At 50.4% G+C, this 27,666-nt stretch overlaps 1 protein-coding gene across 6 annotated transcripts in view; it reads left to right on the forward strand.

Annotated features, from left to right (window-relative positions):
- The window catches only part of GAB3 (GRB2 associated binding protein 3), a 57,682-nt gene that overhangs the window by 16,056 nt on the left and 13,960 nt on the right, over positions 1-27,666 (forward strand). For 5 of the 6 annotated variants that reach the window (XR_004777844.2, XR_004777845.2, XM_035541545.1 and 2 more), the window contains exons 2-3: positions 21,327-21,630; positions 26,831-27,047. Coding sequence is in view for 4 of the 6 variants with exons in the window: in XM_035541545.1 (XP_035397438.1) it covers positions 21,327-21,630; positions 26,831-27,047 (521 nt within the window). In the remaining 2 variants the exon portion in view is untranslated. Of the gene's footprint in view, positions 1-21,326; positions 21,631-26,805; positions 27,048-27,666 lie in introns of those variants that run through there. The other variant, XM_035541546.2, reaches the window with a different exon arrangement.

The raw sequence follows: 27,666 nt of genomic DNA on the forward strand, positions 1-27,666 counted from the left end.
TACAGGTAAAAATATCCTCGTGCTTCCAGGTTACATTGTAAGAGCTATAAGATTGTATGAGTTGTTTAAGTTTCTCAGTCCATTTTGTTTCCCATGTCAGCTCTTTGATGGTGGTTTGTTCCCACAACAAAAAGTAAAACAGTACATCAAAGATAGGGTGAACAAAAATTGGCAGCACCCAGCCATTTGTTGATATGAACATTAACTGGGGGCACGAGGACCGTTTCATCTACACCAAGGTGCAGATAGGAACGCCATAAAAATTAGTAAGGTTGTTTTTTCTTTAAGACCTCTTGGAAGCCAGCTGAGCAAACATTGCAGCTCAGGAAGGATCAAAGGCAGAGCAAAATTCTTTGTGTTGTACCTGGCGTAGACCAAGACCATCAGGAGCAGCCAGTGGTGAGCGCAAAACCAGAAAGTGGCCGGGGCTTTTCTGCCTGTTGCAGTCCTTGAAATTCCCCCAGTTGAATACAGTTTGCTGTGCAAGGATTTGTGTTGTTAAAATCTTCCTTGGCTTCTTTGGAAGCTTTTTCAGTTTTCCTCTGTGACTCAAGGTGAATCCACCAGCTCTCTGGAAAGAGTAGTTATCAGAATAATTCCATAGCTTGAGATACTATGATGTATTGTTTACCTTTATCTTGCACAGTATGTTGTTTTTTGTTTTTTTTTTTTTTTAATGTGTCTAATTGCTCTTGTAACTTGTTGAGATCAGATAAGGAATTCTCCCATTTTCCCCAAGGCCAGGGTGCCATTCACAGCTTTCCAGTGCGATGCTGTTTTCTCCCTCCCTGGTTTTCCCTCTGAACCAGATCTTGCTGAGAGCAGAAGAGACAATTCCCTTGGGGAACTCCTGGGAAGCAGCTCCCTAGGATTTTGCGATGGCTTCTGATGCACCAGAGAAGACAGCATCACCATATGATTCTTCCTGGGCCTTGTAAACAATTTAAAAATATTTTCTGCTTAGGAAAGGCTTTTCTATCCACAGCAGGATCAGATCAATCATTAAATTTTCTCGCAAGTTCACATATATCCTCAACTCTTACTGTATCTCTTCGCCTGTCCTTTAAAAGCCTCCTAAATCCCTCAGCACCACATCATCATCCTCCAAATGGCCAGCATCCACGTTGCAGCCACATTTACTGCTTGGCTGAAAAACTTGCATGACTTTCTATTTCAGAATCCACTTACTTTTGGCTGATTTAGTATTGCACACTTTGGTAACACAGGTCTTCGTTCTCACCAGCGGGTTCTCTACCTCCCAGCTGGTTTTATTTGAATCAAGTAGGTTAGTCTGGAGATTTTAGGAACTGCATTTACAACACTCAACCTGGTTCATTTAACTCACATTACTTGTACGCTGCATCCTAACAAGTCACATTTACAAACTGCTTCTCTGAAAAACACGATACGAAAGAGTCAGAAGCGAGAAGAGTAGGAGTAATCCCGCGTTCAGATCTAAATTTGAGTCAAGTGTAGGATGCAGTTTAAAATAAGAAAAGATAATAGTTGGGGTTCTGTTATTTCTTTCCACCTCTTCCAAAAGTCAATTTTGATAATACTCCGTACCTCTTAGAAAAAAGTAAATACAAGTGACGGACCTTCGCTGAAGTGTTTCATGAGTTAAAATTAACCTCGAAAGTTTGCACACTCTGTTCTTTGAACTGCATTTACTTCTATTTTATTTGTTCATATCTGACCAGAAATGGGTAGCATGCAAATGTCTCCTTGTGGTTTAAACAAATAAGCCATGAAGTCTAAAAATGGAAAGCAGTTACTGCTTTCTGTGTACAACCACTGCTTTCAGATGTCTCTTTTGTAGCTGCTAGTGCTTGTGACTATGGCTCCATTTTTACTCAAAAACACACAGTTTTCTGAGTTGCTGGGGGAGGAGGGATCCAAGGAAGGGATTTCACTGCTCTGGTTTTCTCCTTGAAAGAGAACTCCTGTGGTATCCCTGCTCTGGCAAGGACAGCAATCAGCAAAGACTGAGGATGAACCTTGCCTTCCCCTGCAGAACAAGAAAATTTGTTATTCAAAATGTCAGCTAATCCCCAGCAAAAAGCTGCAAAGATCTCAGACGCGGTGCCCATCCCTGAATTCCCCTGCCAACGTCCGTTGTTTTACAACCGTCCTTCCGACACGCTGCTCTCGGCACTGTTGCTGTGTGCAACACCCAGACAATGGGGGCAATGCCATAAAAAAAAAAAAACTGTATTCTCAGCAGGGCCACCCTTCTGGGAGACCATGTGCAGGAATTATATCAGCCTTTGCAGGACAGAATTTCTCCTCTCCTTGCAACTTGGCTCCCAGATCGTAGACAGCATTTTGCATTGGCACGTTTTAATGAAATCCAGAAGAAAAAAACTAACTTTTTCCTTTTCCTCTTTAATATATTAGTTTATTTTTGTCAATTTTGAGCTTTTGGATTGAGTTTAGTTTAGGTTGTTGTCAGTTAGGATGAGGCACGTGCCTCTAGTGAATTGGGAACTCTCAGTGCGTTAGCTTTGCTCCTATACTTTCTCGATCTCGTTGCTGTGCCAGAAGGTTTGATGGAGGGTTTTTATAGAAAACAAATAAACCAGAAACACAAATAAAGGCCTGATGGCCATTCTCTTTGCTTACAATATATATTATTCTTTATATTCAGAGTCGTTAGGCATTCTTGGCACTTTGAGAGGTCTCCACAGATTAGATCAGCCCGTTATAGAAATAGGAGTTAAACATGCTGCAAACCACTTTGTTCTTCACTTGTGATTGATCTAGTTTCTCACATTGCACTTCAGCCTTTGCTTTGCATTCTCGGGAAGTATTTGGTTACTGAGCTCTCTTTCTTTGTAAAACCTTTAAAAAATCAAAATATATGGTAAATTTTGACTGTTAGAGAGGGAGGACTTGAAGAAATCCATTGTGCTAAAGCAGCAGTGCAAGGCAAGGGCTTGCATAAGGAAATGCATTTTGGTTAAAAACAAAAGGTAGTGGTTTTGAGGCCCAAAGTAAACTGACAGCTTTCTGCTTCTTCTAGAAGAGCCTGCCCCTTCGAACTGTTGACCCAGCTGACAGCGAACTGACTGCTGCTGTGGGCACGGGAAGGCAGAGAGGGTAAGGGGGGTCTAGAGCTTGAACAGGATCTTTCCCATAACAGCAGCGCAAAGCCCTTTAAAGAGCTTTCTGAAACATACGGATTGTGGATATACAGATGAAGAAGGATGAATTTACAACCTTCATTAACCTCAAATGGATTTACAAAGCATGTCTAATGATATTCTGGTAGGGGTTGCCCGTTGTTTCAAGGCAGCTGTGCAGGACCTCCGTGGGCAGCATCTCCCAGGGATGGAGTGAGCATCTGACAGCATCTGCGCTCAGCTCAACCTGCTGAAGGTGTCGAGCTAGAAGATGGCTCCTAGAAGATGGTGGCTAGAAGGTGTATACTGCCTTGTTATCGGGACTTAAATTCCTTTTCATAACTATAGGTAAAAAACAAGAGTGTGATTCAGAGTTTGGCTTCAGCTGACCCATGGGCCCAACTGTTGTTGTTTGTTGCTGTAATTTCTATAGTTACACTGGAAGCACTCTGGGCTCTAGGTATTTTGACTGCCGAAAGCCAGAAATAACTAGTTGGAATAAAAGTGTTAATAGCCTAATGGCTGTGTGAGTCATAGTCACAGTGGCCTTTGAGACAAAAGAGATTGCTCTGAGCACAGCAGTGGAGAAAGCCCTTCCTCTGTGCAGCCTTATTGCAGGTCAAATTTAAACTTCCTTACTCAGAGCACAAAACAGCTCTTCTATTTATGCAGTCCAAGCTCCCGTACCCCAGGATCCCGTTCAGCCAAAGCAAACGAGGAGACCATTGCAAGGCCTGCAGAGGCAAACCCCACCTGGTACTCACTGCAGAGCCCTGGGGAGATGTCTTCCTGGGCAGCTTCCGGTAAGGGAGAGGTTTTGCACGGCCCACTCGCAACTCAAAATTATGGAGCATCCAACGTTCAACACCCAGGAGGATTCCCACGTAGCTCACACACTTTCACGTATGGTGCTTACTTGCATCTCCATGGTGCATTCTGCTGGCTTTTGCACGAGAAGAGGAAGTGTCCTCTCAGTTTCACGACACCATGCACAACATCTATGTTTCAAATGAATACTGTAAGATTGCATTTTTCGGGAAGAAAACCTTTACTCTCTTCAAAGTGAGGAGGTGGTTAAATGGGAGCTCGGTGGTTGGTTGGCGTCAGGGTTCTCACTTCATCTTGCCAGGCACTGTTCAGGCTCCCGGTAGAAAATGGCAGGGAGAACTTGAACTACAGCCCAAATGAGTGCGGGCTCAATTCCTCAAAGTATTTTAGTTTAACTGAGGTCAAAAGACTGTTCTGAGCTTGCTGCGAAGTGCATGCCCAAGTAGCTTCTGGATCTAAACTGTGAAAGCAGATTTGGTTATAAATGGTTTGGCTTTTTTGGTACCTTCGGGAACCAGACTGCAAGGAAAGAGCTTCTGTCAGGTTGAATTTGGGAGGTTAAATAGTGCATTTATCCTTTTGGACTTGGGAGAGAGGTACTACCTTTCTACTGGCACTAACCATCCTGAAGCTGCAGGACCAAAATGCTCTAGGGCGTTTGTTTGTTTGCTCTGTATTCAAAGTGCCCTTATCTCACATCACGCTTTGTGGGATCCAGTTAGCAAAAACAGCGACTGTGAGCTTCACACTTCTGATTAGAACTCCTGACATGATCACTGCTTTGTGCGCTCTGCAGATGGAGCAGATCGTGTTGAGTTTTGTTGTTGTTGTGAAGATACAGTAGCAGGGGCACAGCTTCCTGCTCTGCGGCCAAGCCTGGAACTAGGTCAAGTGGCAAAAGCAAATTGCTAAGTGTGAGATGTGTGTCTTCAGGAATGGGAAAGGGAGCTCTCAGCTCTGTTGCCAAACTGCAGGCCAGTTTTTGCAGAGACTTCGAGGAACTTCATTGGAACACATGCTGAAATTCAGGACAACATAACATTTTTGCTGGCACCACGTTTGCCTGTTACACTGAAAGTTCTCTTGATGCTGAAGGATCACACAAGTGCCATGGCGTGGGATGCCTGTCTGGGTTTGTGTCAGAGGACCGAGAGCTTTGGACGGAAAAAATAACAAATCCTAGGATGCTTTGCGATGAGGAGCAAAACTGTACAGAAAGGGAGCTGAAGTCTGAAGGAAGTGTGAGGAACAGGCTCTCTGTTCTGGGGCTTTGTTTTGCCAGTTTAGTAGAGAAACAGCCTGAGTCTACAGACAGTGAGCTGCAGCATTTTGCATCTTTATTAGTGTTGTCTATTTGGGGGATCTGTTGTTGGTGTGGGTCTGGTGAGAGCTCTCACACCTACAACACAGAGTTACGTTATACCTAGACAGACGCTGCACCACTGGACTACTTCACACATACTTACCGAAGTGTGAACTATTACATACATGCTATGGGCTGGTCTCTTTATGATAAAAGCAGTATCAGGCTTAATTGCATATTGGCCCTTAAATAAAATGTGAGGTGTGTCTGCAGTCACCAGTTCAGTGTCTGCTCACAGGGCGGGAGGAAAAAACCCATGCATATGAGAAAGTCAGAAGAATCTGTCAAAGTGCATTGTTCTCATGGATGTATGGATATATGGTACATATAGGTATGTATGTATAGATATATGGTGGTTTCTCACCCCAGAGAAGCAAAAGCAGTGGTCAAATTTTTGGAATTAAGGTGTGATGAGGACTAATTACTCAACCCTCAGATACCTTTTAAGCTGCAGGTGAATAGATGCTCCATGCTGTGACAATCCCTCGCTGTGTTTTTGGCATTAGTGACCGAGGGTAGAAAAAGAGGACAGTACACAACGCCATGTATCACGGGCTTTAGCCTCTGGTTTTCAGACTGTTAGCACTAGTAGTTTTATTTTTATTTTCAACTGCTCGCCTCACAATACTTCCCTAAACTAGTCTAATCCCCTTGATGAAGTTTCCCTATATAGAGCCTTAGTTGATGTTGACCAGTTGTATCGCAGATTTCAATCCCGATTTAAATGAGAGGGTAGAATTCTGTGAATTAAATTAACATTTGTTAATGCCATTTTCTCCATAGGTACTTTTAATTTTTTTCATTGAGATATGCTTTCATTAGTTGCTCTCTAATGATTTACTGCTAAATGTAGTTTTTAGAATGAATGTGGCACTTATTTTCACTAACACGATACTCTGTACCTGTCCACGACTATCTCAGCATTTGTGTAGCTTATTATACAATTACTCACATTTTTTGTGTTATCATTTTGATATTAAAGAGGTAGCATTGTGCAAAGCTTTACTCCCTCAGCAGGGATTATTTTATATGATTTGAAACAAGCTGCATTTGAATGAAATTGGAATTCAGTAAAAATGCACAAAAGCATTTTAAAAAACTTCTTAAAGCATTTAAAATTACATATTTATTTGAAGTTAATAAGCAGATGAGCTAGGTTGTTTTTATGCATTAAATCGACCCCCTCCTCTTTGGTTGCACTTCTTTTCTTTGTCTTCAAACCAATTTGCATACAAAATTTCAGTTTCTTTGACACTGCCTGTTTAGAAAGCAGTAAGTGGAAGAGACATTGGAGTCAGAACTGGAGTGCAAGCTGAGAAACGGCAGAGTCAAGAACCGCTTCCTTCGGCTGTTTAAGAGAACTGCTGTGCGCTGCAGCTCAGAGCCACATTACAAAATCATACTGTAAATCTACGCTGACACATATCAGTAACACACCTGAATTCCCTTGAAGCTGAAAACCTGTGAAGGGTGTCCATGCATGGAAGTGCTAAGTATGCTGGACGTATGTTTTAGTGCTTACTTTCAAAACAAACATGACGTGGCTTTGGAATAGCTTTGCTTTTGCTCGGTAAGCCAACTAATCCTCTGCAAGACATGCTTGCAGGGGGGAAGGCACAAACACAACCTCCAGCTGCAGCTATAGGGAGAGCCCTTGACCCAGGCAGGGAGACCCTGGCAGCAAATACCCGCAGAGCCCACGGGGGAGCAGACAGGGCTGGCAGCTTGGGTAGCCTGCATGGGGCATCCCCAGCTAGCTCTGCTTGGAGACTGATGGCCAGAGGAGTGCTAACCTGCCTTTTTCAGCCCAGGATTCAGCCCACCTGGTGACAGTATGCTCACTTGTTCAAAGGAATATCAGTAAAAGGCAAAGATCGATCCTGCTCCAAATTTCAGGGAGGCAGAAGCAGCCAGCCTGCCGGGTGAGTCACGCAGGAAAATACTACCACACATGACTTGTTCACAGTGATTTTGCCTACTGATGAGCAAAATACAAGAAACAACTAAAAGCTGGCTTTGAAAAGCCTTCGTTTAAAGTACACATTTCCTTAATTCCCTGAGAGCTCCTGGCAGCTCAGCCAAACAACAAGAGGCCATCAAGGTTTGGCCCTGCCCTGCCTTTCCCAGCAATGGCACAGCGTGGGAATAGGACAGTGATGGCAGCTCAGGCACTGAACTCTTACCTACAGGCTTTTCCTAGGGCTCAAGCTGGAGCTGGCTGGCTCTTGTTTACCTGGGAGCAGCAGAGCTCTTGTAAGTGCCATTACAAGCTGCAGTGCTGTGATTTTAAACTCCTTGGGTCAGAAACCAACTGTTTTGGGTTTAATATTTTTATCTAGTACAACAGAGTGATGGATAAAGACCATTAAGGTGTACAGTACAAGGCTTGCATTTAGCCTTTTTTTAGATTCCTGAGGATGCACGGGTTTACCAGACTGAAGGCATTAGCTTCCTTCATGGTCCAGCCTCCCTCCGGGTACCCCCCACCAGTGCCAGAGCCACCAGCCCAGCACAGGTGATGAGACTTCTCCTCCTCAGCCAAACTGCTCTGCTGAAAACATCAGACCTGGCAATGCCACTTTTAAAGTCAGGCAGGGATGTAAGGAAAAGATGCATGCAGCTGCTAAAGGTGCATTGAGAACAGAGCAGAGCAGCCCTCAGCCTCAGCCTCGGCCCCGACCCAGCCACACGGACAGCTGGGGGAAAGCTGGAGGAGGAGGGGAGGCTTGCACAGCAACAATCTGCTCTCATTATCCCAAAGGATCGATTCTCAGACCATTATCTACATTCCCACATGTGCAAACACACGTGCCTTAGTGATCCAGGGAGGATTTGTGAGTTACCACCCGAGGAACAACCATCTCTGTAGGACAACATTTGCTCAAGGGGTTGCCAGTGGCTGCCCAGGCCCCGCTGCCCCACCACAGACAACACACAGTGCTGCCAGCTTATATTTCTCTGGGGCACATGCAGTGTCTTTGGGATCTTTTAAATCTGTCTTCAGCCCAGCCGCAGGGCCGAGGCTTTCTCCGTTCCTACGCCAGCCTGACAGACACAGCTATCTAGCAAGTCAGACTAGCCCTCCCCAGCACAATCGCAGGAAGTTATTCCAAGCCTCAGACAAATCCCATTTCTATCTCTGGAAGAGTAAAAGGTCAAAAAACACCAGGCTGTAGCGGTGCCAGCAGCCGGAGCAAGCCGCGTCCCCGTGGGGCAGGGCTGAGGCGTGAGGGGCGCCAGGGGGCTCGGTCATGGCCAGCCTGGGCCCACAGGAGGGGAGGCCTGGTCGGGGACAGGGAGACGGCGTCCCGGGGAGCCCACACAGCTCCGGGCCCACCCGCCCCGCTGCTGGCTCCCAGCCACCTCCCCATCCTCTGCCGGCGATCGGCAGTGTAATTAGCACAAGTCCTGATTAGCTCCTGCCCTCCGCTTGCAGCGTGCTAGCAAAACAGGAGGTGTCTGGGGCTCGGGGCCATTCTTCAGCAGTGGCTGTGGTGTCCTGAGGTGCCCAGGCCCGGGCAGGCCGTGCTTTGGCCACAGTCACAGCAGGGACGTGAGGACGTCTCTCGTCATTCCCTGCTGTCCTCCTGGGACTTCAGGAATGTCCCTTTCCCTCCTGTCGTGTTGCTTTCCTTTCTGCTTGGCCCTAGTGAGGAGGAACCCCCAACACCGGCCGGGCAGGGCGCTGCTGCCTGCCCTGCGGCTCCTGGCTGGGGACCCAGCAGTTCCTCGCCCAGGTTTTCCATCCCTGCTGACGAGTCCATTCATTTTGTTTGTCCTTCAGCTTTCCTGCTCCTCCCATTCCTGCCCATCCAAGTTTCTTGCCAGTTGGGGCTCCCCTGCCATCCCCCAAGCTCTTGCTTTAGCTCCCCTTGTGAAACCTCTCGCTATCACCTACTCCTGCCCTGCTGCTAGGACATGAACCCCCGAGCCACCCGTTTAAACAGAGCTCTCATCCCTCCTCACATTCCTACCTGCTGTCACTGTTCAATTATCTGATACAAACACGGCCTGCCAAAACAGAGGTGGTTTGAGACTTGCAGCGTCCACGTGCAGAGCTACGGGCCGAGGCACATTTTGGTCACTGGCTGAAAGCTCCCACAGCTCCACTCCTGCCCACACGGGGTCATGTCCTCTCCCCGGGGTGTTGAGCCCTTACAAAAAGGGCTGAAAGACTCGACACAGCTCCGGTCACCCGATTTCAAGTGAGGGCAGCAGCAGGGAAAGTCTTGTTTGTTTTTCTCGAATAGCCTGCACACAGTGGGATCAGCCCCAAGCGAAGGCCTTTTCATATGGTGCCTTTGCAGTGAGTCTGCCTCCACACCCTCCCTCAGACGAATGCTCCGAGCGGTGGTTTCTTTGCCACTGCCATGGCATAGACTGTCAAGGGTCTGCGCTCTTGGAAGCAAGCTCACAGCAAAGGGTTGGGCACGAACCGTCAGTAATTTAACCAGTTTGCAGCAGGAGCACTGCTGTTTGGAGGAGTGGGAGAGGTCAGGCTGCGCAGGGCAGATGGGCTCTGCTCTCAGGCTCAGCTGAGCAGGAACTGGTGATGTCCTCAGAGCACTGCACTGGGAGGTTTTGTGCATCTGCTGCATCCTTTGAGCAGATCTCAACGTATGGGGCTGCCTCAGCATTGCTGCTGTTGGTTTCCCTTTCTTCATGGATCTCTCCCATGGGGTTAGAAGCAACAAAAAGCACTTAAAAACTGAAAATGAGGTTCTGCGATTTAAAAAATCAGCAGAGGAACTCCACGCTAGGCTGAATTTCACTTCAGCTCCTGTTTTGCAGTTTAGGTTGACAGTGTCATGTTAGCAGCAGCAGCAGCCACGCTTAAATTCACTTCCTTCTGAAGCACATGCAAGCGCTGCAGACTGTACAGTGGACTGTGCTCCTTTGGTTTTGAGGATTTATGAATTTTGGGCTGGGTTCAATAGAAGGGAATGGCTGTAATATCAGTAATAAGACCTGTGACAAAGCTTTCCCATCAGAGGAAAGCGACAATGGTGAGGCCGCACTCAGGTGTGCCTCAGGTGTCCCATTTTGGGGGCAGGGGGAAAGAAGGCACGTTCGTGACAGTGCTGGTGGCACCCTGACCCTCTGTGACCATCTGAGACCATTTGTGACTGGCTCACAGGGGGTCCCAAGGCCCCTCTCCCTGCTACAGTGGCAGGGGCATCGTCCAGGCTCAATGCCTCCTTGCTGCTTGTGCCTCCAGGGCACCCAGCGGGACAGCTCTGGCAGCACCCAAGCAGAAAGCATCCGCATCCCGAGTGCTGCCCGGTGACCTCATCTTCTGGGTGTAGCTCGGCGTGCAAAACCCACGAAAAAGGGATAGGGAAGGGAGGAGAAGAGAGAGAGAAGTTGCAGAAAAGCAGAAATAAATGCTGCAGTTTTGAAAATGATTGTGGAAAAACCCAGCTGGCTCATTGTCCTCACTTTTGTAACAGTAACATTAATTCTATTTCACCAGCCCACAAGCACATTCTCGGTGATAGTTTTATGGTTTAAAGGAGATGAAGATCCGGGTAAGCTGCACACCACCCCTGCCTGCCACCGAGTTTACCCGTTTCCATTTGGTAAGGCTCTGGCTTTTGGTGTTTTAATAGATCAGTGCTCTGACAGGCTGAAAAATGATGGAAAGGGAGCTATTACCCTTCTCCCACATTGCTCATGTTTGAGATATTGCTGAGTACATTAATTGCACGTTGTTCCCAATAGATCAAGCTGAACTTTTGTTTCTGAAATCTGTTTTTACTCCCAAACCGTTCCACTCTTTGCGGAGTTTGGCAGAAACTTTTACTCCTGCTGCACTCGCAGAGAGTCTGCGTTACAAAATACTGACAACTGGCCGAACGTAACCCCAAAGGGAAGGCACCTGCTCAGGAAAGCTGGCCCATTCTCTGGAGGCTGAAGCAGGGAGGTTTGGATCCCGTCGGTTTAGTGCCACGTTGAATTTTGCCTTTCCAAACTACAAAGAGAGCGGGACAGCAGCCACTGCTAGGGCAGGCACACAGCTGAAGGGCACCGACCCGCTGCCCTCGGGCCAGGGGTAGGAGGCTGGTTTGGGGCATCCTGAACTCATCGCCTGGGCTGGGCACTGCTGCGGGCACCCAAAACGCAGGCTTCCAGGCAAGGCTAGTACTTGGCAAGTCCGGGGATTTCCTAGGAAATGAATTATGGCATGCAGTTGTTTTCAGTGCTGCTGTGATCAGAGTGCAAATCCACAACACGAAGGGGCTCCAGAATTCGGAGCGTTGAGGCAAAAGCGCGCAGCGTGCCAAATGCGATTGTTTTCCTTTCGCAGCCTGTTATATTCAGATGTTGAGGAAATGATTTAATATTTCTGAACATGTTGTGATTTCATCGGTGGGTCCAGCAAGGGAAGTTTGAGAAGTCATGCAAATTAAGATAAACATTAAGCACGCTGTTGGTGCTAGCTTTGCCATGCTGTTTTCTGGCTGTGAGGCTCAGGAGGTGGAAACAAATAGCAGTGCTGCACAGGGTACGCCAGCCGAGGGCACAGAGATGTCTTCGTGACAAGGCAGAAGCTGCAGCATTAACAGGGAACTGGAAAAACTTAATGAATCTGTGGGTCACAGCTTGAAGGTCCCATCTCAGGAGGGCAGAAGAGAAAGGTGTGAGGGTGAGTGATGCAGTCGGGGAGCGGTGCCAGCTCTGGTCCTCACTCCATCTCTGCCGGAGCATCTTGCCCCTCATGCTGGTGTGAAGTCAGCAGGGCATGAAGTAGTACAGTGAGAAAAACCACGCGGATCTGCAGAATTTCACAGGCAGGGCAAAGAAATGTGCGGCTGCCCCCGAAGCATGGGAAGTTTACGTGATGGGTGTTTGGATACTTGAGCTGACTTTAGCCAGCTGAGTTTGTGAAACGCGCCTTGAGTGTGGAGGGAAGCGGAGCTCGCAGGGTGTTAGCCCTTCAAGCCTCGCCCTGAGAGCCCTGCTTCCTTGGATGAGATACAGGACGCAGCAGCAAAAACTCCAAAAAAAACTCCAGAAAAACTCTGGCAACTCAGAGAGGATTCTTAAACAAACAAAAGAAAACCTGGCACGGGGAGCGTTGTTTATATTTTTCCTAACATTTATGTACTTTAAAATAAAAAATGACGGGCAGGAGATGCTGTATATTAGGAGCCGTATGAGTGATGACCACTTTTCCACAAACTAAGGAGAATGAAAGTATAATTCTAAAAATGTCTAAAAACCAGCTCAGTCTCCTGTGCAGTGTAAAGCAGAGAAGATTAATTTAGGAGAGCTTTTAAAGAAGAAGGAGAACCGGTTTTTAAAATGTACCACTGCCTAGCAGAACACTTACGGGCAAAGCAACCCAATGTATTGGTGAAAAGGCAGTCCAAAACAGCAGAACTGCAATCAAAATAGATGTGTAGACTCCTTAGCACAGCTGCTTTTCTAATATTGTACTTCGAAATGAGCAGGCGGGTGTGAACCCAGCCACTTAGCACTTCCAGCCTCCTTGGGTGCTGTGGGGCTCGGTGTGGCCACGCTCAGCCCCACCCGTGCACCCGCAGGGAGCTCACCCAAGTTATTTCACCATATATTTCGGTTTGTCTTACCCACGCTCCTAGTGTACTCTTAATTGCAATTATGGTATTTACTGAAACGGCCAGGCAGGTAGCACTCAGCGGTGGGGAGGGCCTGTGTCCCCCCATCGTGGGGTCTCGTGCCTGAGATCACCAGAAGACGCTCGCTGTCCAGCTGGAGAAAAGTCAGGGCTGAGGGCAGCCTGTGAGTAACCCACAAACCCCAGGCTAGACCCGTGAAGGGTGAGTTCATCGTCTTATGTGGTAGATAAAAAGGCTGCTCATCTGTCCAAGGCAGGTTTTCTTGATTCAGATGATTCCTTCGGCTTGTGTTTCCATTTTTGGGAATCTCTGCATTTCTCAGAGCTTCCTGTCGAGAGGAGGACCTGGCCCTCTCCAAGCAAGTGGGAGCTTTGCCATTTACTTCAATAGAGTCTAAATGTCACCGCGAAGGCCGGGTGGCTCCCGCGGGACGGCTTGCAAGCCAGCACGTAGATCCCAGCGGAGATCTTCAGCGTCTGCACAGCTGGGAGCACGCTGAGCCCTCCGAAACCAGTGCCCCCTCCACACGCCTGGATCCCGAGCTCTTCTGGACATGCGGCAGTTGCTGTTGTGATGTTGGACCTCTCTCTTTTTTTCCTTCCTATCTCCGTACATGTGTCCAGAAAGGTTGGTTCTTGTTTTCAACACACTTGGCCTGCTCTGCAAGACAAGCCCTCCCACGCATGTGCGCCTCCTCCCGGCTCTGCTGCCTGCCTCCTGCACACTTCCTTTCTCCAGGCAATTTTAGGAGAGAAAATGAAGTGCAAAGGTCGAAGCCTTTGCAGCCTATGGCAGGGAATTGGATGCGGGTGGACAAAAGGACGGCCGAGATTTGGCCCACGGTGGATGTGGGGGCTGCATCCGATACCAGCTTGTTCCCTGCGTGCCGGGAGATGGGCCCAGCTTCCGAGCACAACCCGGAAAGCAGGGTCATTTCGCTGCATCGAGCACATTGCTATCATCAGGCAGAAGTGTCACAGCGTAAACATCTGTGGCTTTTTTTTTTCTGATCGTGCTGGCTACGCTGCTTTTCTTCATCAGATCCAGCAGTGTGTTGTTAAAGAGTTTAGCTACCGAAAAAAGAAAAAGAAAAAGAAAAAGAAAAAGAAAAAGAAAAAGAAAAAGAAAAAGAAAAAGAAAAAGAAAAGAAAAAAAAACGGTGTTGTGGTCCCCTACTAAAAGAGTCACTTTGCCCAATTTCCTGTTTATGTTCCTTCTCTTCGGAGCCGTAGCATCATGTGAGCTCAGACAGCTATAGATAGGCTGCATGACTGTTGCTGACCTCACACCACATGTTCAGTTAACAAGGTGAAACAGCAAAATTTGTTCTGTTGGTGTAAAAATACTGAGAAAACTGCCAGTTCCCAGTAACACAAAGGAGAGGGACTCCAGATAGCCCGAGGCAGGGCGCAATCTCCAGGCTTGAGAAACCTGCAGTTCCTTCTGGTCTTTAACTGCTTCGCACATCTGTATTTACATCGTGCTGGCGAGCTGCAAGGAAGGGGATTAGCCCCAACTCAATTTCTTCCCTTAGCAGGGGAGGTTTGGAGTCCTTCCATAAAAGCTATTAGTTTAGCAAATTTGCTCAAAATTTGTCCAAACTTCGGTCCCTTTAGTGTATACATTTTCCTGTGTTTGCTTCCAAAAATAACTGCAAACTCCTTTGACTTGAATGGCTTCGGCCATCCAGCAGATGCTTATACCCAGCTTTTGTGGTTCAGAGCTGCTGCTCCTTAACCTGTGGGCAGCCTCGCTTTAGGGGGATCTCAAAGATCTGCACGGAGCCTTTTAAAAATCCTTTAGGATTATGCAAGAGTTTTGGATGAAAGCCTATCCAAGAACTTGAAATTTACCTCTAGTCAAGATTTTATCTTATTACTGTGTTGGTGTTAAAGAATTTATTGTGAACAAGCCAGAAAAGCCCTACAGGTTTCCAGGCTGTCTTACACAAGTAGTTTTCATGCAACTGTAGGGATCCCTGCCGTGCTGCGTGAGGTTTCAGTGGCCCCTTTCCCACTGATAGAAAATTAAATTACGTTGTCAAATCCAGGAGGGCCTGGAGCAGCGTGTTAGTTTCTCCTTTCTCCCTGGTTTTAACTCACTTCTGCAAAAAACACAGTCCTGAGAAATGGGGATTTCATTTTGTAGCTGACAAAGGGGTGGCACCAAGCCAGACCAGGGGGTTTCTACCCGTCATCCTCTGCCACATCACACAGGGAAATGAGGATTTAGGATGGAAGAGACCAGCCAAAGCCAAAGGCATGAGCATCCTGGCCATTGGGAGCGTGGCACGGCGTCGGCAGCAGGTGTACCCCGGGGCAGGTGAACCAGTCACCGCATATGTGGCGTGTAACAAGCGTGTACCAGCTGCCAAGTGCTTCAGGACTTCGGGGGGAAAGAAAGCACTCGAGAAATCCAAGCTGCGCTCAGGACGATAATAATAATGTCATTTGAGATACTGCACATAAGCATGCTGCGAGGGAATATGGAACTAAAACTCTTGGCTAGCTGGTGAGGCTGTAAACATCCTCATGTGAAGAGCCCTGCCTGTAAGTCTTCACTGTCAGGGAGTTTAGCTGCCTGCAGAAACGTAGCAGCAGCCAGAAGGTGTCAGCTGGGGGGCAGCAGGAAGGGATTCATGCTTCGCAGTGCTTGCCCTTGGGAAGGAAAAAGTGTGCCCAAGCAGCGAGGAGGGGTTTGCTGGAAGGAGATCCTTTGGTGGCTCCAGACCAAGCCCTTTGCCTGATGGTTTCGGGGCTGTCTTCTGTTGCTGGGATGTCTCCTCTGAACTGTCTTAAAACAGACAAAATGAAACAGAAAGGAGAGTACAAGGATGCTGAAGGCATGAGGCCACGTCCCCTTGAGATGCTGGTGCGACAGGGTCCAACAGCCTGCCATGGGTGGGCAACCAGCAGGGGAAAGCAGGCTGGCCAGTGCCAGCATCCCTCCACACGGGGCTTTTGCAAGCCCCTTGTGATGAGTGGTCCACCAGGAGGGCTGGCAGGCTGCTGGAAGTGGTGGCAGCTCAGGTTCAATCCCACCTGGAGGCATAGAAGTTTCTGTCACGTCCTGAAAGCACCTGCGTCCATCTTCACTGCCTCGTTCGTCCCAGTGATGCGTGGCCAGACACACTGGGGGAATTATTTTATGCATTTATTAGTGGTGTCATTTTTAATTCTGCTTTCAGAACTTGTTTGCTCCTATCTCCTGCAAGGTTTCTAAGAACTTAAACCTCCCAAGTTTCTAGGTCGCTATGACTTTGACCCTCTGTGCCCAAATGGACCCATTAGCTTTACAAAGAATCTGCATGTTTATTAAATAGCAGTGACTCATTCGGTTGCAGATGTTTGTGTATGTAAAGCACCATAAATATTATGGATTGGGATGTGGAGCAGGCAGTGGGAATGTGTGTAGGTTAGCAGACAACATTTGAGTCCGGGTCTTTTTCTTTTCTTTTTTTCATAGTGAGTGTCATTTTTTTCTACACAAACCACAGGCTTCTTTTTGTGAGAAGCAGAAACAAAGGAAACCTCCCTGGTTCTAAAGGACATCACCTTAGATGCTTTATTACGAAGCTTTCGCTGCATGTACAGTGCAGGAAATTTTTAGGGTAGCATTTTTAGTCAATCCATGTATCTATATCACCTTGCAAAGAAGAAGGTATTTCCCCTTCCCCTGCATCTCCTCTGAGGAAGGCTCATGCTGACTTTCCTGAAATAAGATTCATTTAGACTCATACTGAAACCACCACAAGCAGATAGACAAGTGACTCAATCAATGACTCACGACTTAGCAGATGGAAATAGGGTGTTAGACAGTAGCCCGTCCCAAAATCATTGTATTATGGTCCTGTGTGCGGGACGCACAGAGCAGTTGTACAAGGCTGTGCTGAACGCTGCTTGCTGTGGGCACGCCAGTGTACTTCAGAGCCTTTCCCCGTGAGAAAACGGAGCTGCGAGGGCAGGGGAAGATTCATTGACTTTTCTTTCCCAGTCATAAGCTCTATTTCAGCCTCTCGCCACTGAAGTTTGTGAGATCTGAGCAGAAAATAGGAGAAGCTGGGCGCAAGGGAGACAAAACCCAGGCAAAGTGCTGAAGCCGGGGGCGATGGGCAGCAAGCTCCGCTGTCCCCCAGCAAAGGGACAGGCAGGCAGCCTCGTTAAGGAGATTTATTACACAGAGCTGATGGGAGCCACAGCCCCACAGCCAGGACTGAAACAGCAAAGCCGTCACTCCAGCTGGGGGAAGGCTTAAGAGGTCTTTTTCTTCTCTGATTTCCACAAGCGCATTAATCGAGCCCGACTGCCCAGCAAGGCGGGCAGAGAGCAGGAGGCAGGAGCCCTCCTGCGAGGGGCTGGCCCTTTGCTCCTGCGAAGCATGAATTGCTCCCTACAACACTCTTGGGCTCTGTGAGCACGAGGATGCTGGTGGGAGCTGACCCCCTCCTGGTGCATCGCCCTGCGGGTGGGAGCTCTGAACCTCCATGGTGTCGATAGGCCGAGACATCAGCTGCTCACAGGGCTGTCCATGTATGAATTTGAACTTCCCCTTTGAAATCATTTATAGGAAACACTATAAAGTTCTGCCTCGTTTTCTTTTTTTTTTTTTCCCTAAAATAAGACGTTTTAAAGTGGTTCTTTGAAAACTTCGGTCTCAAAAGCTGGCACGGCTGCAGGACGATCGCCCTGCGGCTCTGCTGGTACCCAAAAACACCCCGCGGCTCGGGCAGCTGAAGGAGGTGCACGACGCACACCGGGACACCCAACCCCAGGTCAGACCCTCTCCTATGGTACCCGCTGCTCCCGTTCCTCCCAGCACTGAGCTCTCGGCTCCTCCTTTCCCTGCCGGGCCTCCCCACAGAGGCCAGCACACTGCCGGGCCTCCAGGCGAGCGAGGAGTCGGCGCACCTTGTCCTGCTTCCCCTTGGCTTCGCTGTGTCCAGTGAAGATTATCCTCGTGGGGGAGTCACGAGCATTAATTCAGCTGGTAAAGAACGTAAAGTTTTTGGCCATCCCCTGGTTTGCTATTAAAACCAGAAAAAATCAAACCCCACAGGATAAATCCTATTTCAGGCCAATTCACCTCGTGGAGCTTGTGCGTGCTGCGGTTAATTATTTAGATCCCACGTGCTGGGTTTGTTTGTCGCAGACAAAACCGAACACATGCTCCCAGGCAGAAGGTAAGCAGTTACAGTCCTTGTCTAAAACCTTCCCATGCAGGCTCCCAGCTCCCACTCTCCCTTGTTTACTAGTCAGCTACATTTTCAGCACATCACTGGTTTGTTTGTGGCCTTTTTTATGTGGTGTTGCCACCAACACCCCCGGCGCAGCAGTCGCCCATGTGCAATAGCAGCCCTGGTTCAGCCTCCCTTACCACTCCCTTACTGATCGCTTTCTTAAAATCCCTCCCAAAATGGAAACAGAGCCGCTCCTCTCCCCCCCAGCAGCAGCCCTGCCAGTCCCGAAGTGAGAAATTGAGGAGCGCGGAGCACCCGACCAGCACCGCCGCACGCTCTGTCGGCCTTTGGCCCCGAGCGCCCCCACTTACGAAGGGCAGGTGAAAATTGTTCTGGACTCACGTTAGCGCTTGTCTGATTGGGGTTGTGCTGTTGTGGTGCAGCCAGAGGTACAGGCGCATATCGGGGAAAGCTTCGGGATGGAAGTCGGCCACCTGGGGGGAGAGAGTGGTGACACTGAGGGTGCAGAATGGGAGAAGAGGTGGAAGAGATGGTGCCTACTCCCCACAGCAAGACTTTTTGGTTTCTGCTGGTTTTGCTGCCTTGGCGGCGGGTGAGGAGCAGCCCTGGCAAAGTCCCCATCGCCCTCCCTTTGCACCCGCACTGATTTCGTTACTTCCACGCAGCCCTGTGCTCTGGCTGCCCGGGTGTGATAACCAGGGATTCTCACACAGCCTCGACGCCGCTCTCCTCTCCCGTCATGGACCACGAGCACCAGGCACCTCCCGATCTCCTTGCAAGAAGCCTGGTGGAGCTGCCTGCCTGCAGGGAGGGTCATGGGGCAGCCCCTGCGCTTGTGCCAGCTTGCAGAGCACAGCTGAGGGTTTCTGCTCTCCTCTCACCAGCTGCCCAGGTTCTCCTGAAGCCCACAGATCCCATTAGGCTCATTAAAGTCAAAATGCTGAAGAAATGGGGACAGATGCTGTACTGTCCAGCCTGACCCAGGGACACCCATCTCCTCCTCCCTCACCGTGCTCCCATGCAGGTGATTCCCACCCTCTCTCCATCAGGAGCCAAATTTAAGCTGCAGGCCCAGCAGCCTGAGGGCAGTGGCAGTGCCCTGGGGGAGCTCAGGTGGTTCCTGCTGGCTGCTTTAGTAAGCCAGCTTCCCTGGAGGGCAAAGGAGATGTTTTTTGGCTTATTCCTCCCGAGGCATTTCTCTTCTTGTTGCCTGGGGTGTGTGTGTGTTAGGGGAGCTGAGCTGTCAGTCCTGGTGCACCAGCAGGGTGTGCATCAGGCACGCATGATGCTTGGACTGCAGGTGGTGGCGTGGCCCTGTCCGAGGCTATGCAATGCAAGATGCCTGCTGGGCTGTGCTCTGCTACTGAAATTTGCTACTCGGGGAGCTGTTTTCTCCTTTAAATGCTTCATTTTTGCTTTAATTTCATTTGGGGAGGGTGCGTGTGTCACTTTCTTCCTTGGTTCCTACACAATCCAACTTCTCTGCGAGATCTCGGTGATCTGATGTTGCCTCCAGCTACTTCTAACAGAGACCAAATCACTTTCAAACCTTGACAGGTCGTATAGGTGAGCCTGAATTTTCTTTGTGCAATACTTGGCACCTCACCTCTGCTTTGCATCCGTTCCTGATGCAGCCCTGCTTTGAGAGCCACTCCTGTACATCAGCTGCTGTGTGTTATTCAGCCTTGCAAGAGCTCCCTCTAAAGTACTCCAGTCTCTGATCCCTCTGTGTTATTTATGACTAGTCTATTGCTTTCAAAATAGATTAAGGTACTGCCAGGCTGAGTAGATTCATCTCTAGATAAAATATCAGATGCATATAGAAAGGCAAAAGCTTTGCACTGTGAGGAAACCTCTGTTAAGTGCGGGGAAAAAATAAATCAAACACCTCCTAACAAAGGATTGTTATTTTTTTGTTGGTTGCTTTCACTGTCACTGTACTCACAGGAACTGTCGGTGAAATCTGTAGTGCCTGTACTGAGCCCCAAGTGTCCCGGTAAGGATTTGTACAATGTAGTGACAACATCCTGAAATCAGTTACTTTGCACCAAGGCCAGATGGCTGGATGTCAGTGCAACAACAGCCGCTCTGCAAAAGGAGCACTGTGTTGAACCCAAATGCAAGCTAGTGCCCAGGTTCATGTTGCGATGAGTCGCTTTGTGGCGAGCACCTGCATAATGCTCAGGCAGGGGGTGGTTGTTAGATGTTTCCTTACTAAACTTTTAACTAATGAAGGCAATTGGAGCATCTAGGGCTCTATGGTGACTGTGGTACCTGGGCATTGTGCGAGCCCCTTTGCCCCCACGAGGCTGCCATCAGAGCTGGTTTTATCCAATCACTATTTGTGAGCAGTTTGCTGAAGGGAAGCTCCCAACACCTTGTTTCAACTTTCCTCTGCGGAGCAGAGCTCAGGGTGGATTCCTTCTGGCCCTCGAAGTAAGCGTGCTGGTGACAGCTGTAATCAACACAGGGGCTCTCGTGCTGCTGCTGAACCAGAGCAGCTGCTGGAAGAGCGGAAAATGTTAGTTTGTTCCTAGAAACTTGCGTGTAGCTTAATGAAGTGATGCGGCATCTCGGTCTTCATTTTAGCCTGTGTGGGTTCCATACCTTCAGCCATGTGGGCCCAGGAGATGCCGGTGCTGACAGGGTTTGGTGCAGGTTGCAGAGTCCCTGGAAGCAGTGTCTGGGTAAACAGATGTTGTTCTGCAACGCTGGGGAGGTTCCCGTTTAACTTCTTAGCACTACAGCTCCCTTAGGGTTTGCTCTGGGCTTCCAGAAGTAGCTGGCAGCTCATTAACAGCTTTTTCCTGGCCCTGGAAGCCGAGAGGGAAGCTGTGCGGGTCATCCGGAGGCCTCGCTTTGGGCAGGAGGTGTGTGCTGCCAGGTGTTAGCTCACGTGCTGCAGCGCATGGTGTGGTCCCAGCTGAAAGGAAAACGTGTTATAATCTCTTCTTGGCTCACCCACAGCAGCTAAAGGCAGGTGAAGCATCAGAGCCGTTGCACCATGCTGGCAGGCTGAGGGCGAGAGGAGAGAGAAGCCGTGTTCCCTGTGCTCCCCCAGGTGACAGCCCTTCTCCTCCTCATCCTGCCCCAAATGCAAGATGAGAGCAAACGCTTCAGGTCCCAGTCCCACAGGCTTATTAAAAAGCCCTAATGCCAAAAAGTGCTGCTGGCTGTGTCGCGAGGCTGACGGGCCCTGTCTGTGCCATCCACAGGCATGGAGGAAGCGCTGGTTCGTGCTGCGCCAAGGCCGCATGAGCGGGAACCCCGACGTGCTGGAGTACTACAGGAACAACCACTCCAAAAAGCCCATCCGCATCATCGACCTCAACGAGTGCGAAGTGCTGAAGCACTCGGGGCCCAACTTCATCAGGAAGGAGTTTCAGAACAACTTCGTCTTCATCGTGAGAACCACCTACCGCACCTTCTACCTGGTGGCCAAAACCGAGGAGGAGATGCAGATCTGGGTGCACAACATCAGCCAGATCTGCAACTTCGGGCATCTGGAAGATGGCACAGGTAGGATCGTGCTCGTCTTGGGGCTTGGGGTTGGTTTGGGGTTGGGGTTTTCCATAGCATTTCTCGGGGCAAAAGGAAGCTTGTTGGGGTGGCAAGGGATGTGGGACTTAACATTTCCTACAGCTCCACGTAGTCCTGAGGTGGTGCAGACCCTGCTCTGAAGGTTACTGGGGGTCTGGCTTCTGCGGGGCGGAAATAATAGCTGGCCGCTTGGTCTCACGTCGATGAAGCAATCGCTGCTAGAATAAACAGCAGGTCCTTAATAAGAAAAGGTACTGTTTATGTGAAAAGCTGATTGAGTGTTATCTTCTGGGGTTGTTTATTTCATTACACAGCCCGTGTTTATTTAGTTTGGCTTAACGTAAGACACCTGTTCCAGGAAAGTGTTCTGCAAAACTCGCATTTTCTCAAGCTTTGTTGAACGTGGAACGTGCACAGATCTGGGTGTATGTGCACACATAAATCAACGACAAAAATGCTGAACTATCTTAGCCTATTAATGAGAAGAAAAATAAAGCAAAGGCAGAGGACAGGAGAGCGCTAGGGGTGTGTGTCTAGGCTAAAGCGATGGTCCTTCAGTGCAGCATGAAGCCGGCCTGTTCTGCCAGCCCTACACCTGCGGGCAGTCAGTGGGGTGAGTTTCCTGGAGAGCTTCCAGGAGTTAACCACTCCAAGAGGGATCTAGCCAGTAATTAAAGTCAGGACCCATGTCATCATCAACTTACCTTTCAAATGAGAAAATCAGGCTCAGATAACAGCAATCTGTCTTTCCCTTGACATTTCCAATGGGCAGATACAGCAGCAGTTTCAGAGCTTTGTAGGAAGTGAGTCAGAGCTAAGCCCTTCGCTGTGATAAAAGCCAGCCTGAGAGCAGAAAAGGGTGGTGATGGAGGGACTCGGCCCCGCCAGAGGACTCGAAGGGCAGCAAGATGTTTAGGGGTGTCACAGCATGGCTGGGTGGTCTATCCTGCCATGGTCTGTGTGCTGCTGCACTCCCACTGCTACGTGGGCATACCGTTACCTGGTAGAGAGGAAGCAAAAGGCCGTGAGATGTTTGGTTTTAACCTATCCCAGTTCCCCGCCTTCTTTAATCATCTTTTCAGTAGTTTATTCTGAGGGGAAATGGGAGTGGAAGAGCTCTGCAGTGTTCCTGTTATAAATCTGATGTCTGCTGTTTTCACATTTGCTCTAGAGAGCACCAGGAAAACTTGCTGGCGTGTTCTTGTGCCAGTACACGCTGCCCACGGGTATAGCTTGAAAAGTCGAGCTGGTAGCTTTGGGGGATGGCAGTCAGTAGTCCATCGGAGTCTGGGGTAATTAGGGACCGTTCAGTAACCCACTTCCTGCTGGTCTGCCCTTGCTGAAACGGAGATGTCGCTCTTGTGTTGCTGCTCTTGCTGCGGTGCTGCGTCGGATATAGCTTTACCAGTTAGCCTGAAACGAAGGTAAGTCTTCCCTCGCAAAACAAAGAAACCAAATGTATTTCTTTGTCTTTCCAATGTACGTGTAGACTTCTGGCACTGCATTGAGGATGTGCGCAGGGAGGTGTGATCTGAGGCAGAGGAGCCAAGGCTGTCCCCAGGAAAGATGCATTATTACTAGAAACCTCTGTTATACTGGTCGAGCGTAGCGTTGCTTGTATGTGGGCAGCACTGGCAGTATCCCACGGGTGTTTCACAGCCAAGACCACCAGTGTAGATGCTGATGGATGAGAAGTGACAGCTCTTGCTGTGGCGGGCTGAAGAGCTGACATCCCAGCTTTCTGCTCTGTTCCTTGAGGCAAATATCCCCCACAGTGCAGAGCATTTGTCTTGGTTCAGCGTAAAGTCTGGCATCTGAGCCTGCAGTCTGCATCGCGGGCAGTGTAAGCTAAGCTTCCAGGCATGCACTTGCTACATCTCTCCTGGCAAATAACACCTCCTATTTATCCTGCAGCTCCTGCCAGTGTGGTCGGGTCTGGTGTGGATTCAGGTCAGGCTGCAGGGCATGTTCAGCTCCTATTCCTACCCTCTGATTTCAGTCTGCACAGTTGCACAGGTTGCACGGCACGTTTCAAATACTGATAAATTGCTTCAGCTTTCTGGAAGCACAGAAATCCCCCAAGAGGTTGGAGGTTTAAACAAATTACTCCTAAAAATTAGCATAAGAAAAGCTCTATTAAATGCAATACGCTTTTTTTAACGTGAACGCCGCCGTTACAACAAGTCACAGTCCCTGCAATGAATCACCACAAGGAAGACACATGCAGAGCAGGAAATCTTACCAAGCTGCTCCGGGTTGAGATGACTCTCACAGCCGATACTACAGTGGGAAATCAATCGCTCACAATCCTGGCATCTCTCTGAAAATTCACTGCAGCTTTGAGGCCAAGCCCCGAACTAATGAACCCCAGACTGATGCTCTGTGGGCACAGACAGCGTGGTTGTGGCTCTGTGCCGTGACTCAGCCCCTGACAGCTACGACGAAGCCAGACTCACAGCCGGGTCCTCCTCACCGGAGGCTTCGGGTTTGACATTTAAGCAGCCAAGGCCAGCTCAGAGCTGGCCCTGTCAGGACAACGTTTTAGTCAATAGGAGGGGCCGGCTGGCCGGCGGAGGGGAAGCAGCGCAAGCTCCAGCAGATGTCAGGAAGCACCTGGGTGGGCGGCAGGCGGGACAGGCTGGCCACCAGCCACCAGCCACCCTCGCCCCATGGCACTCGGCTGCCACAAGGAACTGTGCCCGTGGCTGTGCTGAAGGCAGCAGCGTGGGGCTGGCACCCCCAGGGAGTTGCTGGGGGTGGAAGAGCCCCCCTGCATGTTTTGGGGCGAGGCGAGGTGGCCAGGGGACTCTGGCTACAGTTCATCTCGTATGCAGACTGAAAGCGTGATGGGCACAACACGGGACAGCAGCCTGTGATGGGAGAACACCTGAGCCTGATTCATTAGGAAGCCTTACTTACAAAGCCTGTAGCTGTACACAAAATGCTCCCCCAGGCCATGCCTTGGCAGGCAGCTCCTAAGCCGAAGAGGGACCTTTGGTCTTGGGTTCCCTCTTGGTCTCCTCCCCAGGCTCCAGGTGTCGCTCCACATCCCGTGCAAACGCCTTGCTCCCTCCCTGTGCAGCCCCTACTGATCCCCACCAATCTCCATGGCCCCCCTGTAGCTCCACCTTCTCCCGCAGCACGATGGAGCCTGACACCCAGGATGTCACCGCTGTCACCTGAAGCAACCAGTCACCCGTGGTCCCTCCTGGCTGCGGGAGGTTGGACAGAAGCCTTCTGCTCCTGCACTCCATCCACCTCTCCCTCACCTCCCCACGGCTCTGGTCACTCCTGCTTGCACCCATCCTGGGACTTTCTCCCTTCCTGCTCCTTTCTGATGGTTTCTTTGCTGCTTTTAATGCCTTTTTTTCTTTTTAAACCTTGCTGAGAAGTGGTTTGACACCCCAGGAGCTCGCTGCAGCCACCCTGAGGACACCTCTGGCAGCCAGGGCAGCGCGCTGGGACGCGGGGAGCCAGGAGCCCCGTTCCCTGCAGGGACCCCGCTCTCCCCACAGAGATGCTTCCCCTCGGGGGTCTCCCCTTCATGTCCCCACTGTGCTCCCACACAAAGCAGCAGGCCTGCTGGTGGCAGTGCCCGGCCCTTGTGTGGGAGTCAGGGGAAGTGTGAGGGCTCCTCCCAGCCCTCCTCGGGAGGAAATCCCTCTCTGCGCTCCTCAAGGCTGCTCTTTCATGTCAGCCTCTGGCAGCGTTTCCACCTCCCTGCAGCCTGGTGGGGTGGGCGGGAGCTGCAAGCAGGGACCCCCGCTTTCACCGTGTCCATTGTGCCGTTGCACAAGGACAGTTTTGGGGCTGGGGTCTGTAGCAGGAGGGAGAAGCCCTCTGTTTTTCCAAGACCTACATTGACAGGGAAAGTTGGTGGGGCATCCTCCATGGTGAGTCTTCCCGTCAATGCAGGGCAGAGATTTTGGGGCTAGTACCCACCAAAACAGCTATTTTGCCAGCTGAAGCTCTGCTCAGCCTTGCTGGCAAATGGGCGGACAGAGGGAGAGAGGCACCAAACCTATTCTCTGCCTGCTCTCCCTTGAAAATGGGCATGCATAATTCATTCTCCCCAGCTGCCGCCGCAGTACGACTTCAATGCACGCTGATTCGGTTACCAGCAGAGCTGGCAGGGACGGGGGTGGCCTGCCAGGAGCTGGCTCTGGGTAGCCACGTCCCCAAAGGCTAGAAGAGGGCAGCCACGGCGAGCGGGAGGGACGGGGACGGTGCAGACCTGCCATGTGTCGTGCAGCCCGCAGCCCTTCCTGATGGGATAATCTGAGGCTAAACCCTGCGAGTAGCAGATGGAGCTCAGGCCCGTTCAGTCTCTGTGTTAGTAATCCATAATGTCATTTATTTTTCTTGTGCATGCTGTTGGTTTTTTTATTTCTTTAAATACATGGTCAGATGGTGATGTTCACATGCTTGCTGAGGTCTCTGTGGAGTTAGCCTGGTGCATATTTGATCGCCCTCAGCTTGCAAACCAGCTCCGAGTCCAAGCTCTGCAGGCTGAGCTAGTGCCTGAGCCAGCAGGATGGAAAAGAGAAATTATTTTTCAGCTGGGAAGGCTTCAGCCGTCAGCCCCACTTCACGAGTGTGAAAGCCTGGAAAAGCTGTTCCCTTCAGATGATTGCTGGGGCGAAGAAGGCTGCTGAAGTCCTGCTGCTCCAAGCACCTGCTGAAAATTAAGCAAACGCTTTGCTGAATAAGCTCGAGTTGAAGCACGTGTGTGAGTGCTTTGCAACCTGGGGTTTGCTGCAATACTGCAAATCCAAGCTAGCAGGAGCAAACAGCTGGTAGAGAAGGAAGGAGATGGCTCCCCCTGCTTGAAAGGGACGAGCCACGGGGTAGGGTGAGGAAGAATTCGGCTTTTTTCCTGTTTCTTTTGGCTTAGAGGGGGAAGGAGCTGGGGTGAAGCCTGCTGGGGCTGATGTGGAGGTGTAGTGTCACTGGAGGGGTGGGTTCCTTGCTGGTGATGTTGCCTTCCCCATACACTCCGGGGCTGAGGAGTGACCACAACAGCCGAGTGCGGTGCAGGCACTGAGGACTGGGTTGACCTGCTGGGGACCTCGCATCTCACCTTGTGGCACAGGATCTGGCCCACAAAACCGTGCTCCCCGCGATGCATTGTCGCCTCGCCCCGCTGCGGCTCAGCTGGGGCCGTCGCTTCTCCTTGCAGGTTCGGTGGAGAGCCTGTCCCACACCACCTCGTCCCCGCAGCCCTCGCCAGCCGCTTCCACCCACGCCTCCCGCATCGCCGATCCCTCCTTCTCGGTCGACCACGCCGCTGCCGACGCTTCTGCCGCAGAGGAGACCCCCAGCGAGTCGGAGTCGGTCTTCCTCCCCGACTACCTCTTCCTCTCCAACTGCGAGTCGGGCAAGCTCAGCCACACCAGGTAACTCCGGGGTCCACCGCACACATCGGGCTGCAGCCACCTCTGCGTGCCCCAGGGAAACGGGGGCAAACTGGTCCTTGAGTCCTGCAGCTCCTGAGCCCGATGGGACCATCAGAAATGCAGTTCTCAAGGGGGCTTTCTGTAGCGGAGGTGAGCGGTCAAGCATCAGCTGTCGGTCCTGGCCCATGCAGTCTCCCTCCAGGTGCTCTTTCCGCCTGCTGCTGCCCCAGGTGCTCCACAAAGTGCCCCATGCTCAGCTCAGGGGGACCCTCCATGGCCACAGGGATGGGACAGATCTGGGCTCAGACTGTGCTTTTTGTCACACGGTGTCACTCGGGAGGAAAGAATGGGTGAAGCCTCAGCAGGACAGTGCTCGTGCTCCTCCCCTTCCTTCTCTGAAAGTCCCCCTGGTTTTTAACTTGGGTTCCTGCAGCATGACAGATGCCTCGCTTGGCGAGCACGCAGCTTTGGGAGCCACTTCTCCACTTGCCTGGTAACCAGACAGGGGGAAATAGGGGTTGTAGCAAATGCTGCAGTGTGGGGGTTGAAATTTGAGGCATGATGGTGCGAGGGCTCCTCACGCTGAGGGCTCAGCCTTACAGGGCTGGAAGCCCTGGGC

The sequence above is a fragment of the Cygnus atratus genome, chromosome 13 (assembly GCF_013377495.2).
Source record: "Cygnus atratus isolate AKBS03 ecotype Queensland, Australia chromosome 13, CAtr_DNAZoo_HiC_assembly, whole genome shotgun sequence".
NCBI classification, from domain to species: Eukaryota; Metazoa; Chordata; class Aves; order Anseriformes; family Anatidae; genus Cygnus; species Cygnus atratus.